The 17,916-nt window shown below is 41.0% G+C and overlaps 1 protein-coding gene across 1 annotated transcript; it reads left to right on the top strand.

Moving 5' to 3' along the window:
• Window positions 1–8,229: 8,229 nt before the first annotated feature.
• On the top strand, window positions 8,230–17,044 carry LOC129752571 (uncharacterized). Its single transcript, XM_055748344.1, has 7 exons — window positions 8,230–8,380; window positions 8,460–8,632; window positions 13,146–13,665; window positions 13,725–14,051; window positions 14,117–14,367; window positions 14,421–16,833; window positions 16,893–17,044. The coding sequence occupies exons 1-7, from the start codon at window positions 8,341–8,343 to the stop codon at window positions 16,961–16,963; spliced, it is 3,795 nt and encodes a 1,264-aa protein (XP_055604319.1). The 5' UTR covers window positions 8,230–8,340; the 3' UTR covers window positions 16,964–17,044.
• The last annotated feature ends 872 nt before the right edge of the window (window positions 17,045–17,916 follow it).

Genomic DNA, 17,916 nt, shown 5'->3' with positions numbered 1-17,916 from the left:
TCAAAGTCGCTGGTCCTCGTCGTTGTCGTTAGGTGTCTCGGCTGTCGCGGTGTTTTGGCAGTGATTCCAGTTCCAACAAGATGCATATTAAAAAAATGGGTAATAACTTTCGGGGTTATTTATTGTTGAATTCAAGATTCAGTTATTTAAAGAATAGATCATCTGAAATCTGTACGCATTAAAGCGGGTATATTTCGGAGCTATGTAAATGAAATAAAAATGTTTTGTACTCAAAATGTAGGTTTTCATTGCAACTTAAAGGGGAAACTAATAAAAAAAAAAATTCCTATGTGATTTTGATGAAATTTCGAACTTTTCGTCGAATACCACTCCTCATTATAGTTTGGACACCCAGTTCGCTGATCTCAGCGACCATTTTGTTCCACCATCTCTTGAAACGGTCGGCTAGCTCAACCGGACTTGTTCTTCAGGGTTAGCTCTTGCTTGTGTGGAATACTCACGAATACACGACGCAGGGGATGAGGACTAACTAACCAAAGGGAAATAAATCAGGTCGAACCCTCCCCAAAATATATCGGCTCCTAATATTAAGAAAGATTGAAAAAGTGGAAATTACATTATAACGTTATTATATTTTCTTTCCTAATCAGATCATTTAACATAGGGAAGCGATTTTTTGCGGCCGGTCTGCTAGCTGGACATCTCGGATACATGCTTGAGGTTCACCTTCGGACTTGGGCTTGAGGATCGGGCTTGAGGCATGTGTTGGAGGTTCAGCTTCGGACCTGGTCTTGGTATTCGGCTTCCGAATTGGTCTTGAAAGGCGGAATTGAGGGCAGTTGTGTGGGTTAATGTCCTTTTCGACAAAATCCACCCCGTAGTCCCGATAAATACCACTGTAGTACCTCTTTGCTGTAGTGGCAGCTTGCCAAATCTAGCCAAAACTAGCCAAAACTTTACTGGTCCTTTGTGAGATCTAATGTACGGAAGAATACGTTTCCTCACGCACTCCTCCTTGTACTTCTTGGAGTCCATGGTCTTGTTTGTCACAAAAACCGGGGTTTTTCGTCTGCAGCTGCAAAAACCTTGCCAGATCAAACACTTTCTTGCAAACTTATCGGTAAAAACGAATTTGAGCTTGCCGGAAACATCACCCCGACCAGTGGCTTTATAAAATTTTTGGCCACGATGCAGCCCAAAATCCATCTTAACGTACGTTTCGTCATCCATGAGAATGCATCCGTCATACTTCGTTAGAACCTTGTTGTATAACTTCGGGGCACGTTCTTTGGCTACTAAAGCATGGATCATGATGAATCTGGGCGCCTTAAAACGGGTCTATCTTGGAGCTATGTAAACGAAATAAAAATGTTTTGTTCTTAAAATGTAGGGTTTTTAATGCACTTTGATGGTAAAACAATAAAAAAGTTATTCCGAAAGCATTTTGATGAATTTTCGAACTTTTCATCGAGAACCACTCATCATAGTTTGGACACCCTATTCGCTGACCTCAGCGGCCATTTTGTTCCACAATCTCTTCATCTCTGTTGCATTCGGAGTCGTCCTACCATTTTTCTTCATCATCTGCTTGACAATTGCCCAATATTTTCTGATAGGACGGAATTGAGGGTAATTGGCTGGGTTGATGTCCTTTTCGGCAAAATCCACTCGTTGTCCAGATACTGCTGTAGTACCTCTTTGTTGTAGTGGCAGCTTGCCAAATCTGGCGAAAACTTTACTGGTCCTTTGTGAGATCTAATGTACGGAAAAAAAAAACGTTTTTAGGCACTCCTCCTTGTACATTTCGGAGTCCATGGTCTTGTTTTTCACAAAAACGGGGGGTTATTCGTCCGCAGCTGCAAATACCTAGTCAGATCAAACACTTTCTTGCAAACTTATCGGCAAAAACGAATTCGAACTTGCCGGAGATATCACCCCGACCAGTTCAGTGCACCACTGTGGCCCAGTGGCTTTATAAAATGTTTGGCCAGGATTTGGATTTCGCGCCAGGATTTTGCGATTTTTGAACCCGACCACGTCGGGTTTTTGACGTAGGTGTCCAAAATTTATTTTCGTCTCGCGCCTTCCATCACTTATAACTTTTTTGGAACAAAACGAATCGCAATGAAATTTTCAACACTGATAGAGGAAACATTTCCGAACGAAGTACTGTCAAAACATTCCAGATCCAACAACTAGGAGCGCAATGGTATAATAAATAAACAGTGCTTCCAGATTCATCGTGATCCATACTTTACATTCTGCTTCAATGTACGCTTTGGTGGCTTACTGGCCCGATGAGATCGTTTATTCCTTCGCGCTGACGAATCCTTCGACGGTGCACCGATCGGCATTGAATTTCTTCTGTTGTGGTATGAGCCTACTTGGTTGAATGATTCAACTGAATCAAAGCAATCGAAAAATTTCTTATAATTCAACCACGGTACCGTCGATTAAAAGGAATCTTTCGATTGCTTTGATTCAATTGAATTTCTTGGCAATGTCATAGTCCGACTGCCCTGGGTTTCTCTTCTCAACACTGCCTCTTCTTCGATGACCTTCTGGATTCCAGTCAAGCGCCTCTCTGCAAATCTCGTTTTCATCTTTTCGCAGCGTGTGCCCAATCCATCTCCACTTACGTTCCCGAATCTCGATTTCTAGCGCCCTTTGATGACACCGGCGATGTAGTTCCTCATTCGAGATCCAGTTGCCAGGCCACCAAGCGCGGATGATGTTCCGCAGGCAGCGGTTTACAAATACTTGCAGTTTTCGCGTCGTCACCGCATATGTGCACCAAGTTTCGCACCCGTACAGCAATACGGATTTGACGTTTGAGTTGAAGATTCGAATTTTTGTTCGTAGAGAGATGTTCCGGAGACTCGCAAACGCAAATCGGGCCTTTCTGATCCGGGTTTCGATGTCTTTCCTGGTACCACCATCAGGCGTTATCTGGCTACCAAGATACTGGAAGCACTCCACTTTCTCAACTTGTTGCCCAGCTACCATGAAACTGGAGGGATTTCCTGTGTTGATTTCCATCGACTTGGTCTTTCCGACATTGACTTTGAGACCTGCTGCCTTGGAGCTTTCGGTGAGGTCGTCGAGTTTGCTCTGCTCGTCCGGTTGTGTTTGGGCGAGCAAAACAATATCGTCAGCCAGGTCAAGGTCGTTCAGTTGCTCCATTGTTAAAGGATTCCACGGCAATCCTCGGTTCGGTGCACAGTCGATCGATCCAGTCAGAATCTCATCCATTACGATGAGGAAAAGTAGCGGTGATAAGATACATCCTTGTCTCACTCCAGCAGTTACCGGGATTGGTTTGGACATGACACCATCGTGCAAGACCTTGCACGAAAATGCCTCGTATTGTGCTTCAATGAGATGGACTAGTTTCTCTGGGACCCCTCGTCGCCTTAGAGCCGCCCAGATGTTTTCATGATTAAGTCGGTCGAATGCTTTTTCGAAATCAACGAACACCAGCAGAAGAGAGTCCTGGAATTCGTTGATTTGTTCCAGTATGATTCGTAGCGTTGTGTTGTGAAAACCGGGACCGGAGAACAAAAAGACGGAGGGAAACGTGAAGCGGATGATTAAAGCAAATCCCAACGTCTAAAGCCGTGATTTGGTTGACTACATACATACAAGGTAGAGAACTTCCAAAATCGCGATGAGCGGCAACAATCGACGGCTAAAGCTCGGGCACGGAAGCTCTACGAGAAGATGCTGACAAAATATGGCTGCTGTGTGATGGACGACGAAACGTATATAAAAGCCGATTTCAAGCGAATTCCGGGGTTGGAGTTTTTCACCGCCTAGAGGAAGTTCGATGTATACGACAAATTTAAGAAGAAGAAAATGTCGAAGTTCGCCTCCAAATATCTCGTTTGGCAGGCCATCTGCACTTGCGAACTGAGGAGTGAGCCTTTCGTGACAAAGGGCACAGTAAATGGCGAGATTTACAAATCTGAGTGCCTCGAGAAGCGCCCTTTTCCGTTCTTCAGATTAGGCATCATGCCACTATTCTAAAATTGAACCTGTCAAACCGTCTGGAACTGTGCCCGGAGGAACAGTGCTGGGCAAAAGTATAGCGGGAACTTCGGAAGAGCAAGAAGACATTCAAAGACGAGAAGAACATGTTAAGAACATGAATAAAACTGAAAAACTGGTACCGGATGACATAGTAAAGATTTAATTTTGCACTCAAGGCTCCATCAACTAATTTTTATTTTGATTTTTGAAGTAAATGCACATATGTATAAAACTACTCTGAAATTTTGGTTTGATTCTAAACATTATAAGAAAATTGGCATGACATATTCGGTGTCGCAATAATTTCGTGTTCGCCCTTTAGTATGCATCTCACGGAAACGCTTGAGAACGCTGCACACGGTCGATTTAACCATTTTTAACAATTTCGCGATTTTTGAACCCGATAACTTCTGGTTTTTGACGTGGGTGTCCAAAAATAATTTTCGTCTCGCGGCTTCCATCACGCGTAACTTTTTTGAAACAAAACGAATCGTAATGAAATAAAACGAATAAAATTTTTTGTCACGATTTCGAAGGAATTCTCGATTTTTCCTATAACACGGCTCACACCTTTTTTGTCCATCGCTTAGCTACCTTATTCCACCAGGTCTTCATCTGATTGATGTCTTTGACAACCTTTGCATTTGCCTTGTGTCTCCTCTTCATGATTGCCAGTAGCGTGGAACTGGGGGCAGTTGGGTGGGTTAAAGGTTTTCGGAACAAACTGGACCCCTTTCTCTGCATACCATTCTTGAACGACTAGTTCCGACGTCCTTGTCTCATTTGTAACGAAAATTTTCGTTTTTTTTGCCACAGCTGCAAATGTTCTGCCAAATCATAAATTTTCGTGCAAATTTGTCTGCAAAAACTAATTGAAATTTTGCTGAAACATCTTCCCGAGCTGTTGCGAAGTAAAATTTTTGACCTGGGATTTGCCCAAAGTCAACCTTGACATAGGTTTTATCGTACATCAGGAGATACCCGACGAATTTGGTCAGACCCGGTCACTTGGCTTCCAATATTCTTATTTATGGTTAAATTTGGCTGTTTGCGAATCGTCTTCAATGATTCCTTATACTGCAGCAAAGAATATAGAAAAATAACAATAAATACAGACTTTCGGTTAATCGAAACTACACTGGATTCTTTTTTTTTAAACGATTGTTGTGTACTTTTTACACGTACACAATACGAAATCTTTTAAGAAAAGTTAAAAACAATCAGGCAAAAATTACCGCTCATTTCGCGCATAGTTTCCAATTTGGACTCTAAATCGTTCATTTCCAACCTAGTGAGGTGATTTGAGTGAAATTGAGAAGCACGAAGATTTGTTTTGGATATTGTTTTCTGCTACGATCGTTTCGGAAACTCTACAAAGTCCCTAACTGGCCACTCCGGTTCATGATTCTGTCGAGAAGCTACGCTCGAATCTATAGAGCATCTAAGAGTGGTTTGGGAAAAAACGAGAATGTCTAGCCTGTTGTTGATGTGTTCGGAAATCATTTTATTTCAAGTAAACTGTTTTAAATAATACCGTGTAAATTTGTAAAAAGATTTCTTCGCAGTCCTTGATGTGCTAGATCAGTGGTTTTCAAACTTTTTTCACTCACCGCCCCCTTTTGCAAAATTTTCGAGCTCAACGCCCCCTTAAGCAAATTTTCAGAAAATCTATTGAAAAAATGAAAATTTGGATAGTTAAAAAGCTATTAGCCTTTGACTTGATGTTGTTGTAAGGCTTAACTAAAAATTCATTTAAATTTATTTAAGTCCCTCAGAGCCAAAAGGGTATCATAAGAGTGTAAATGGTCGATTTTGATTTAATAATGTCAATCGATTCTTATATTTCGAACTAAATTTCATGATTTTTCAGATTTTTAGAATTTTATTTGCTGCTATTTTATTCGAAAGAAAAGAGCTTTTTTTAATGTATGGCAAATTGGTAAACATGACAAATTAAAAGCGTGTTTTCTCGAAATTTGCTTTTATTCGCTTTTATCACGTACCCGAGCCGGACAAATCCGAGATATTTTATCTAAGAACCTGGCAAAATTCGAGCATTCGATTTCAAAATTGTCGACCAAAAACCCGGATAATATCCAGGTAAATTATCTCAAAACCCAGGAAATTCTTTACAAAAAATCGAGAAAAAAAAACTTAAAAAAAATTTTTTTTCGTCATCATTTATCAGCAGTTTTTATTCAGGCATTCAAAAAACTTTTCATGGTTATTTCCTTAAAATTTGCTCAAAAAAATTCTATTTGAAAGCAGAAATAAAAATTTTAAAACATAATTTGATTTTATTTAGTTGGTTTTGGCAAATGAAGTGGATAATTTCGGGCAACCGGGCCGGATCGGACTTTTGACGATTTTTTAAGACATACACCTTCTTAGCCGATTTAGGCTTTACAGACTGAATAAATGACGGGGACAACTTAAGATTAACATTTAACACCCAGTACCGAGATGGGAATCGAACCCATGCCATCAGCGGATCAGCGATTACCGTCTTACCACGCTAACCACTCGACCACCGAGACGTACGTATTGACGTTTTTCAATAAAAATTCGGGCAATCTGGCTACCTTAACGTATTTGGTTCCAAGGGCCTCATATTGCTTCAAACCTCCAGTAAACTTAATTCTTTGTAAAGTTTCCTGGACACTTATTTAAACTGATTAATAAGTTTGATATCAAATCATATATCTTAAATAATGGTAAACAAAATTTTCTATTTACCATTAATTTGCTTTAGTGTTGAAAACTAAATTGCGTTATTGAATACAAATACTGTAAAGCCGGTAAAATAACGTGAGAATAGTATTACTTCTCGATATCTGAACTTGAGTCCTGATCACAGCTATGCAGCATTCACGGGTCTTAAAGTTTAAAAAATGTTCTAATAACTAAATCCAGGCAATGTTCGTGATAACCGAAAAGATTAAAAGTTTATCAATGGCAAATGGCACAATTGTTTTTATGCATCAAATGAAATAGAGATGAACAAATAAGAACTTAAAATAAAAATTCTCTAATCTAAAATAATTCTTACACAATTTCTTTATAAAAAATCCATCACTAAATCACAGATGTCGCCTTTGAATACAGATTTTTTTCAAATGTATTTTCTGTTGATCATATTTTTGGAGACAATACATTTTAAAGATTATCAAGCATTGCCATCTAAAATTATTCTTGTGTATAACCCATACAAAATCAGTGACAATTAAAAAAAAATCTTTTAGTTTCATTAAAAAATAATTATTGAGATACTGGAACCAAAAATTTGCTCGCAGCTCTGTGAAATCATTAATATTTTAGTCTTTAACCTGATGTCTAGTTTTGTAACGTAAATTCATTTTTTGCATCGAACTTACGCGTTGTTATTCCAAATCTATGTTGTTTCGTAATTTGTGTAAATGTGGATTACGACCTCACCGCCCCCTTGAGCCTTTCCAACGCCCCCCAAATTTCAACATTGAGCTCACCGCCCCCCTGGAAGCTTTCATCGCCCCCAAGGGGGCGGTAGGGACCACTTTGAAAACCACTGTGCTAGATCATCTCATCTTTAAATCACTGATCACACTGACATGACACTTAGAACAAAATTTCGATCATTTCTTGGCTAAATTTGACAACTATCGCCTGGTTTTGCAACTGTAGGAAAAAAAATACTATTTAGCCCTATTGTATAGTCAAAATTGTCCTGCGCCAGTCAGTATTGATCAGTTTTTAATTGTTTTTTAAATCGTTTAATTTGATAAAGGTTTTTCAAATAACTGTAAGTCATCAGTTAGTATTTCAATTTCTGTAAGAACTACATATTTTATCGTTCCGTAGAAATACATAGGTATATGATTTTGTTTTTTTCCTAATCACAGACAATCAGACCCGACCCTAAGCAATGGTAGTTCGGAGGGCTGATGTTAGCGTTGACATTCAAAATAGAAAACAAAACAAACCAACGAATACCGCCACCCCAAGTCTAGCTCAATTATTGCTCTTCGAAAAAGTGATGATTCTACTTCTAAATGCGTGGAATATTTCGCGTGGTCTAACGAATACCACCAACGTGAAAGACACAGATTGGCGCCATCCATTCATAACAGAGCGAGTATTCTCGCTCAAGCCGAAAATCAAGTCCATCGGTATGTGAATGTAGGAATATTTTTGCTCTCGCGTATTTCTAAATCCAGAGTACCAACGCTGATTTGGTGTATAGTATTTATAACAAAACAAAATTTCCAATTGGCTAGCATACGGTCGCGACCGGTCGCGGTGAACGGTTGTAGTTAGTTGGTGTTTTGATTCAGATTTGGTAGTGACTATCTTTAGACAGGTGTGTTTACGATTATGGAGGTGATATTCACAATCAATGGGAAGTTCTACAAAGGTTTGTTGATTGATAACGGTTGATATCACATACTTGATATTATAAGAATAATATTGAGATTGTTGACTTGTTCCTACAGTGAATCCCCACAACGTTCCCGTGGATACTTCCCTCGGAACCTTCATACGCAAATATGCCCAATTGAGTGGGACCAAACTGGTATGTCGAGAGGGCGGATGTGGAGCCTGTATCGTTAACGTGAGCGGTCAACATCCGGTGACTCGGGAACAGCAAAGCTGGGCCGTCAACTCGGTTAGTATGATTTGTTGGAAATCGTTTTTTCATTCATGATAAGGTTCGAGAAATTTATTGAAATTTCGTTTATGCGAATTACTCAAAGATGTTAAAACTACTATAATTGTAAAAACTTCAATTGAAATACTCCCAATTCAAAACGATTTTTTCATCTCAATTCAAAATAATCACATGATACATTGAGTATGATTTCAGAACGTTGCAAAATTGTGCAGATACTCCTACTGCACGATAACAATGCTAATCTCATCTTGAGATTTGATAGAACAGTGGATTACAAAAACACATCAAATATAGATCTTGACTGGCATCATTACACCCAAAATTTAGCCTTTACTCCAACCATGAGTTCTCAATATCTCAACGTCATCGACATAAGATGTGACCGACGGCGATGATAACTCGATTTGAGACCGCCGTCAATAATCTCCCAGCGCAAGCGTATTGCGTATGACTGAAGAAAAAAAATCAAAAGGTTTTCATGTCCCTCCTTAACCATCACAAGATAAAGGAGGATGGAAGACTATACTCAGATAAATAGTCGCAATACGGTTGTCTCCCAAATGGCAAAGCCACAATTCGGCTTTAGACTTTAGAGTCGATGCTGGTCCAACCGTCAGTGAGTCCAGTCAAGTCGAATAACTTTCGAGTACAATTCATCCGCCTCGTATCTCATATCGTGTATCTCTCGTGTATCTCGGGAATACGTCGCATGCGAGTATACGGTCCACTCGGAGCCCGAAATGAACCCTGGAAAATGTTGCGAAATCCAGAGTTGGGGTTTCTTCGCTTTGTGAGCCGGTGCCGAGTTCTGTTGGAAAACCCAATCCCTGGAACCAAAATGTCGACGTGCCCACGGTTTGACGACATTCTGTAGAACTAGTTCCCGATATGTATTTTGGTTGATCTTCACCCCTTAAGGGACAAAACCAGCGGAGTCCGGCCATCACGGGTGATTCCGGCCCAAACCATAACCGGTGCTGGTTTCTGTCGGCATGGCTTCGGTAAACACGATATTCTTCAACCTTCCTTCCGCGGCTTTCTTCAGCAGCGCCTTCGCTCTTTTTACCCGTTCTTGTTTCTGCTTCATCGTAAAGTCTGAACCTTTTGGATCTTGTAGGGCTTGGTCTGAAGTTTATCTTTCAGGATCCGACGGAGACTTCGATCCGATATGTTGAAATCCTCTGCCAATTTAGTGGCACTACGACGAGGATTTCTCTTAAGGCGCTTCTTGACGATCTTCGCGATGGCAGGTGTCACCACAGTAAGTCGGCGTCCCCCACCATACCGTTTTTTGGCACTTCCGGTCTCCAGGTATCTTTTAACTGTACGGTATACAAAACTTCTGCCGTTTGCCAGCTAGGAACAAGGCAACCACAGCGCAACGTTTCTGTCCGAGATCCATTTTTCCGGATAACACCTGATTACAAAAGTAACACTTGCATCCAATCATAGCTATAAGACTAAATGTAAACAAAGCGACGAGGGGTCGTTCAATACTGTTTCGTGTGCAACGGAATAATTACTGTTGAAGTAACGAAGCAGTTCAATTGCTGAACCCTGTATGTCATAGGTGAACAGGTATTTCAAGGTGTCTACGGGGAATACTCTCGAAGTAGAGTGTCTCTTGACGACGTCACTTTTGTTGTTGAAGGATGACGTCTTAGTCACGATTCATTTGTTGCAGCGTTAAGTCCCGGCTATGTGATGTGACAGGGTGATCCAGGTTAAGTTACGTACGTCTCGGTGGTCGAGTGGTTAGCGTGGTAGACGGTAATCGCTGGTCCACTGATGGCATGGGTTCGATTCCCATCTCGGTACTGGGTGTTAAATGTTAATCTTAAGTTGTCCACGTCTTTATTCAGTCTGTAAAGCCTAAATCGGCTAAGACGGTGTATGTCTTTTTAAGTTGCACTCGACCGCCACACGAGGGGCAGAAGTGTGGACATCGAATCAGTACGATGAAAGGTCGGACCTTGAGCCGCTAGAGGAAAGGCCTTTAATCTTCTAGATTAAAAGTCGTGGAATATGTGCCGAAAGAAGCTTCGTCTATTAGTACTGCTGCGAGACGAGTAGAGCGCCTGCGATCAGGGGGAGGGGGGAAACTACTACTACTAAGAATTCACATTTACTTTACATTCTGCAACGTGAATCTCGGGGTACGTCACGTGAAGGGTACGATAACTCCATCGATGGGGAGTATCCGAGTAATGTAGGAAAAGGTATTTAACAGTACCGGAATCTAGCTAAAAATCTCGCAGTAAACTGACTTTCGACAACGGGGTAGTCGGTGTTGAATGACGCCTTCGTCAGGAATCTATCGTATGGTGTAATCGTAAACCCAGAAGAAGTAGAAGTGTGAACAACTGTTGTAAAATTTACGGATTTCCTTTGAAATTGAATATTTTTTCCGAAAAAGTATTCCTTGAAAATTAATCATGCAAATTGCATGATGCAATGCCTCGCCAGTGATGTGATGCGAGTTGAGACGTGTGAGACGTGTAACCTATGGTTGAGTCACTATACCAAGCACTTTTAAGACTCTCCCATTTCTTGCCTCAGGATCGGCTTTTCGGAAATGAACACTTCAAGGAAACGCTAGCTAATCAAGTTTCGAGCTTTGCTCGCCCACTTTATTCCATTTCCTCAATAGTCCTCAATGGTTCCTGCAATCAAGGATGGAAAAATTCGTTCACCAGCATGAACGCTATTGATTCTCAATCACCGCTCCCGTTCACGATGATAGCATCGGCGATGCGAGCGTGAACAGACGACCGCTGATTGGTCGGATTGGCAATCCGAATGAATGAACTTTTAAATACGTTCGGGTGAACGAACCGATGACCGAAACGTTCGCCGCAGTTAACTGGATCGTTTTTTATTTTCACCACGACGTTCGTTGGGTGAATTGATTCGCAAATGATTGTTGAAACACAATCGCCAAACGATTGCACGATTGCATTCGCGAATGTTTCTGTAACCGGTAAAGGATTGCACCATCAGGTGCTTGTTTTTCGGCTAATTTTGTGCGTGTTTTAGCCCCGCGCTCGCTGACGGTTTGTTTTCTCATGATTTTATTATAATTTATGTTCGAATAAGAACATTCAGCACTTTTGCACATAGGAATTTAACTTTTGGCTACTGGGACATTTTTTTAACCAAAATTCCCAAATAATCATTTAATTATGTTGAGATTGCAAGAATACAGAATACAAAATTATTACTTTTATATGCGTCACATAAAAGTTATAAAATCCCACACAAAAATATTGTAAGCCGACATAGCACTCAAATATCTGCCTACATCTGGGCGATTACGTGCTTGCCTACTTGAAGGCGTTTTGTTTTGTTCGAATTGGTTTTCGGAAGGAAATAAAAAAAATGTGAGGTATTGGCTCGAATTTTTTTTTAAATTTTTATTGTTAATTGAAATAACTTTAAAAATGCTAAGCCTGATACGTGTGTTTGTTTCGCGTTCGTATTCCATTGGGACATAAAAGCGAATTCCGCACCGGAAAATCAGCAGCTAAGACGACGTTTATTCGACTGAAACAATATCGACGGCTTTGATCGACACCAGGCCGACGTCCTTGCCTCCTATTTTCAAACCCCCCATTGTCCGTTTAGTTTTCTACGCAATGTGCAAAAGTCCACACTTTTACTAATCATATGTTGAATGTTCCTACTCGAACATAAATTAAAATAACATCATGAGAAAACAAACCATCAGCGAGCGCGGGGGCTAAAACACGCACAAAATTAGCTGAAAAACAAGCACCTGATGGCGCGACCCTTTACCGGTTACGGAAACATTCGCGAATGCAATCTTACAATCGTTTGGCGATTGTGTTTCGACAATCATTTGCGAACGTCGTGGTGAAAATAAAAAACGATCCAATTGAACGCGGCGAATGTTTCGGGCTTCGTTTCGTTCACCCGAACTTATTAAAAGTTCATTCATTCGGGATTGCAATCGTTAGTGTTCATTGTGGTGTGTTAACTTTTTCCTTTCCCGATTGCTTCGATTGGCAGTTAGAATTGAATGAGTTCAACACGGATTGCAGATTGAATGTACTTAGATCCGATTTTTTCCATGCTTGCCTGCAATACTATATATAGTAGCTGAAAGGGTTTGAAAAATTCAAAAATGACCCCAAATCGGCTCAGTCTACTCACACACCTCAGCGACTACTGATCTGAGCTTGTTATCCAGCATATGGCTCGGTCTGTGACTCATTACACGAAACATTATAAACCGCTGTTAAGGATAATACTTTTAATTTGGGTTTATGTGCGCCTGCGGCACCTTTCCACCGAAGAGGTCGAATCTGAACAACACAGAACAGCATACCGGAAGACACTTTAACACTCAGTACTCGTCCGTTTAGCTTCACGTTTAGGTTTACAAGCTTCCGCCGGTCACATATTAGTTTTTTCTAGAGGACAATCTAGATATGTTTCAAAAAATTATCTATTACGTATGATTCTACTAAATAAAACTTCTTTCCAGTGCCTCTTCCCAGTATTCTCCTGCCATGGATTGGACATCCTAACGGTCGAAGGGATTGGCAACAAGTCGAAGGGATTCCATGCGGTACAACGTCGCTTGGCTCACCTAAACGGGACACAATGTGGTTTCTGTTCTCCCGGAATGGTGATGAACATGTACAGTTTGCTGGAAGCAAACCAGGGCAAGGTATCGATGGACCAGGTTGAAAAGGCCTTCGGAGGTAATCTATGTCGATGCACCGGTTATCGGCCGATCCTGGATGCTTTCAAGTCATTAGCGACTGATGCCAGCCAGGAGGTTTTGGATAAAGTTCAGGACATTGAAGAGCTACCCAAAATTTGTCACAATACCGGTAAACCCTGTACTGGAAGCTGCGGGGCAGTTGCTAAAAGCGTGATCAATTTGGCGTTCGAAGATGGACGCGAGTGGCACAAAGTTTATAACATCCAAGAAGTTTTCGATATTCTGAACAACATTGGGGACAGGCCTTACATGTTGGTGGCCGGCAATACTGCTCATGGTAATTCACTGGAAAAATAAATTATATTAGGTATTCTAATTGCAAATACTTTCCCAAAGGTGTTTACAGGAGATCAGATGACCTGGAGGTCTTTATCGATATAAACTCCGTTGAGCAGCTGAGGAATCATTCATTGGGTGACGAACTTAAAGTCGGAGGCAACACAACTATCGCAGAGTTTATAAAAATACTTCAGACTGTAGCAATCAAGAATACTAACTTCAAATACTGCGAAGAATTAGCCGAACACATCGAAATGGTTGGAAATATCCCTATCAGAAATACGGCAACAATTGCAGGGAACCTCGCATTGAAAGCTAAACACCATGAATTCACGTCGGACCTTTTCCTCATCTTGGAAGCAGTCGGCGCAAAGTTAACGATAGGTATGGGAGGCAACCCATGACAAAAAATTAATTTTATAACTAAACACTAATTTTCTCTTTCACAGCTCAATGCACCAATAGCCGTGTTTCAGTGCCAATACAAGATATCTGCGCTTTAGATATGAACAAGAAGATTATTCTGGACGTGACTCTTTACCCGCTGGAACCCGAAAGTCATGAGTTTAAGTCGTTCAAAATTATGTCCCGTGCTCAAAGTGTAAAATCCTATGTAAATGCTGCATTTATGATTCAATTCAATAAGGGAAAAACAACTGTACAATCTGCTTCGATTTGCTATGGCGGAATCAACCATAAGGTAACGGAATCTGATCAAATGAGCGCAATTACCGAATACCATTTCTTTTACAGTTCATTCACGCAAAGGAAACAGAAAGATATTTATGTGGAAAAAACATTTTCGATGACGCAGTGCTGCAAAATGCTTTGACTGCTTTGCAAGCTGAAGTAAATCCAGAAACGGGTGATTCGCTGCCATCCGTCGAATATCGCCAACACTTGGCAGTCGCTCTTCTTTACAGAGGTGTTTTAAGCATAGCAGATCAGCACAAAATTACTCTCAATGCTAAACATGCGTCTGGAGCAATCCAGATTGCTCGTCCTCTCTCCACGAGCAAACAACAGTTCCAAACTATCAAGGAAAATTGGCCGGTAACCAAAAACATTCCGAAGATTGAAGCCCTTTCACAAACTGCCGGTGAAGCAAAATACGTTGAAGATCTTCCCAACGTCCCAAACGAGTTGTACGGAGCATTGGTGAGCGCGACTCAAGCTAGAACAAATATCCTGGCAATAGATCCAGAGCCAGCTTTACAGCTTCCGGGAGTGCATGCTTTCTACAGTGCTAAGGACATTCCAGGACGTAATGACTTTATGCCCACTGAATTGGGCAACCCGGAGACTGAAGAAATCTTCTGCAGTAGGTTCGTTCTGTATCATGGTCAACCGGTTGGAGTGATAATAGCCGAATCGTTCGATTTGGCTCAGAAAGCATCAAAATTGGTTCACATTACCTACAGCGAACCTGACGGCAAACCTGTTCTTCCCACCTTGAAATCAGTGTTAGCCGCTAACGCTACTGACCGAGTAGTTGATCAACCCTATGATCAGTTAGGGGACCAATACGGTAAAGTTGAGGAGCAGCCGTTTAAAAAAATTCAGGGCAGGTTTGAACTTCCTTCGCAGTTCCATTTCTCAATGGAGTGTCAAATGTGTATCTGTGTTCCCAAAGAGGATGGCATGGATATTTACAGTTCAACACAGTGGGTTGATCTTTGCCAGGTCGCGATATCCCAGGCTCTAAATATACCTGAAAATAGCATGAACTTCTTCGTTCGTCGCTTGGGAGGAGCTTTCGGAGCAAAGATTTCTCGAGGATCCCAAATCGCTTGCGCTTGCGCTATTGCAGCACACTTCAGCCAACGTCCAGTTCGGCTAATTCTTTCCCTAGAATCCAACATGGAGGCCATTGGCAAACGAGCTGCCTGTATCAGTAACTACGAAGTTGAGGTTGATGAAAATGGAAAAGTCATCAAACTATTGAACAATTATGTGGAAGACTACGGGTGCAGTTTGAACGAGCCGATTGAATGGGTTACAGCTCAGTTTTATCGAAATTGTTACGACACAAGTCGATGGAATCTAGTCGGCAAAGCTGCACTGACCAATTCAGCGAGCAATACATACTGTCGAGGACCTGGAACGAACGAAGGAATCGGTATGGCTGAAAACATAATGGAACATATTGCACATGCACTGGGGAGAGATCCACTTGAAGTTCGATTGCAAAATATGAGTCCAGATTGCAAGATACGCACATTGCTACCCGAATTCGTCAAGGACGTCGAGTTTGAACAACGTAAAACGGCGGTAAATCAGTTCAACGCAGAAAACCGTTGGAAAAAACGCGGCATCTCGATCGCACCCATGCAATATCCTCAAGTATTTTTCGGACAAATGCACGCTCTGGTATCCATTTATCACTTCGACGGAACAGTTTCGATTTCTACCGGTGCCATCGATATGGGTCAAGGTGCAAACACAAAAGTGGCACAAGTTGCTGCAAAAGCACTAGGTGTTCCACTTGAAATGATCAGTATAAAGGCGATGAGCAATCTAACTTCACCGAACGCGTCCGTTTCCGGAGGAAGCATGACCAGTGAAGCGGGGGCCTTTGCAGTGTTGAAGGCATGTGAAGTTTTGCTGGAGAGAATTCGTCCTGTCAGGGAGAAATACCCGAACGAGTCTTGGCAAGAAATCACCCAACGTTGCTACAAAGAATACATCGATCTTTGCGCGACGTATTACTACAAGGAAGGTGATGTGAAAAATTATGACGTTTGGGGTATTTGTTGCTCTGAGCTGGAGATTGACGTGCTCACCGGTAATGTGCAGGTTCGAAGGGTAGACATTTTGGAAGACACCGGTGAAAGTATTAGTCCAGGCATCGATATCGGTCAAATTGAAGGAGCATTCGTAATGGGGATTGGATTGTACTTCACTGAAAATCTAATCTACAAATCGGATAACGGACAACTGTTGACCAACCGAACCTGGAACTACCATCTACCAGGAGCCAGAGACATTCCGGTTGATTTCAGGGTTAAACTGATGCACAATACGTACAACGAACTGGGTGTGTTGCGCTCGAAAACTACCGGAGAGCCGGCACTGAATTTGACAGTAGCTTTACTGTTCGCCCTTCGCCACGCGCTGAGGTCGGCGAGAAAAGATGCTGGACTATCCGATAAGTGGTTTACTCTAGGTATTTTTTTGAATTTTATGCTATTGAAACTGTATTCTAAATTTTAACTCTCTTTTCAGTGACTCCTGCAACTCCCGAACAGATTTGTCTAGCTGCTGGAAGTGATAAACAGCATTTTAAACTTCATTGAAAGTAACGTCTGGCTATTGTTGATAAATTTACTAAAATTATGTGCTAAATAAATTAGTTTTGGTGGAAGTTACTGGTTAAAGTTTAAGTTACTTATTTATACTTTGAAAATCAGAAAAGTCCTGGAATGCATTCTTTAAGCTGAAACCCATAAGATTTTTTTTTAATTTTAGTAAATTTTTGTCTCAGTTATATTAATTGACATGCTTTTTTAACGGTACACCGATAGCAAAAGTTGTATATTTCTAAGCCAATTTGTATGCCGAAAATGTGTACACGCAACCAAATTTAGAATTTTTTTCTACGGGAATTTTCACGTAATCTAAGCTTTTACTGCATCCTATGATTCTAAGTGTGTCCTGTAGTGAATACGTTGGTTTCACTTAATATTCTTATGAAATTCACTTAAAGTCTAAGTGGAGGACTAAAAACGAATTCAGATTAATTTTTCCTGAGCGTGTAGTTGAAGGAATGCGTGGATTCTTATAAAAAAACCTCAAAGGTCCTCAAACAGCTGACTTGTTAATACTTGTGGGTTAGTTCGAAAAAAATCCCAGTACCTGTACCGGCTAAATAACAAAGTTTTCACATAGCACAGGCACTGGCCAATGTCAACAGAGCTATCGTGCTCATGAGATCGAAACGATTTCCGATTCGTTTCCAGATCGTCCGCTGCCGATCGAATACTCGCTGTAGACAAGTGACCGGGACCGATGATTGCATGGAACATCAATTCTTGTTAGGGGAGTGTTTACATATATTACTCAATCTACGTGAATATCAATTGGATAAAAATTATGTAGTTTTTCACGTAGCAACGACGTTCAAATAATTTTGGGTGTACGAACGTGCATTTCTAAAAAATCAATAAAGAATTGCAAATTTGTTGAAAACTCATTCAATTCGTTAACTTTTCAAACTATCAAGTTGTATTTGTGGGAGACAGCATATTCT

The sequence above is a fragment of the Uranotaenia lowii genome, chromosome 3 (assembly GCF_029784155.1).
Source record: "Uranotaenia lowii strain MFRU-FL chromosome 3, ASM2978415v1, whole genome shotgun sequence".
Classification (NCBI taxonomy): Eukaryota; Metazoa; Arthropoda; class Insecta; order Diptera; family Culicidae; genus Uranotaenia; species Uranotaenia lowii.
The sequence above is the reverse complement of the archived record's forward strand: the minus strand, read 5'-3'. Positions and strand labels throughout refer to the sequence as shown.

What these genes read in the sequence shown, in the direction of transcription:
- LOC129752571 (XM_055748344.1), top strand. Translation starts at nt 8,341, where the DNA reads ATGGAGGTGATATTCACAATCAATGGGAAGTTCTACAAAG. An exon ending in CAATGGGAAGTTCTACAAAG is followed by an intron (nt 8,381 to 8,459) that starts GTTTGTTGATTG and finishes TTGTTCCTACAG; the next exon opens with TGAATCCCCACAACGTTCCC. An exon ending in ATGGCGGAATCAACCATAAG is followed by an intron (nt 14,368 to 14,420) that starts GTAACGGAATCT and finishes TTTCTTTTACAG; the next exon opens with TTCATTCACGCAAAGGAAAC.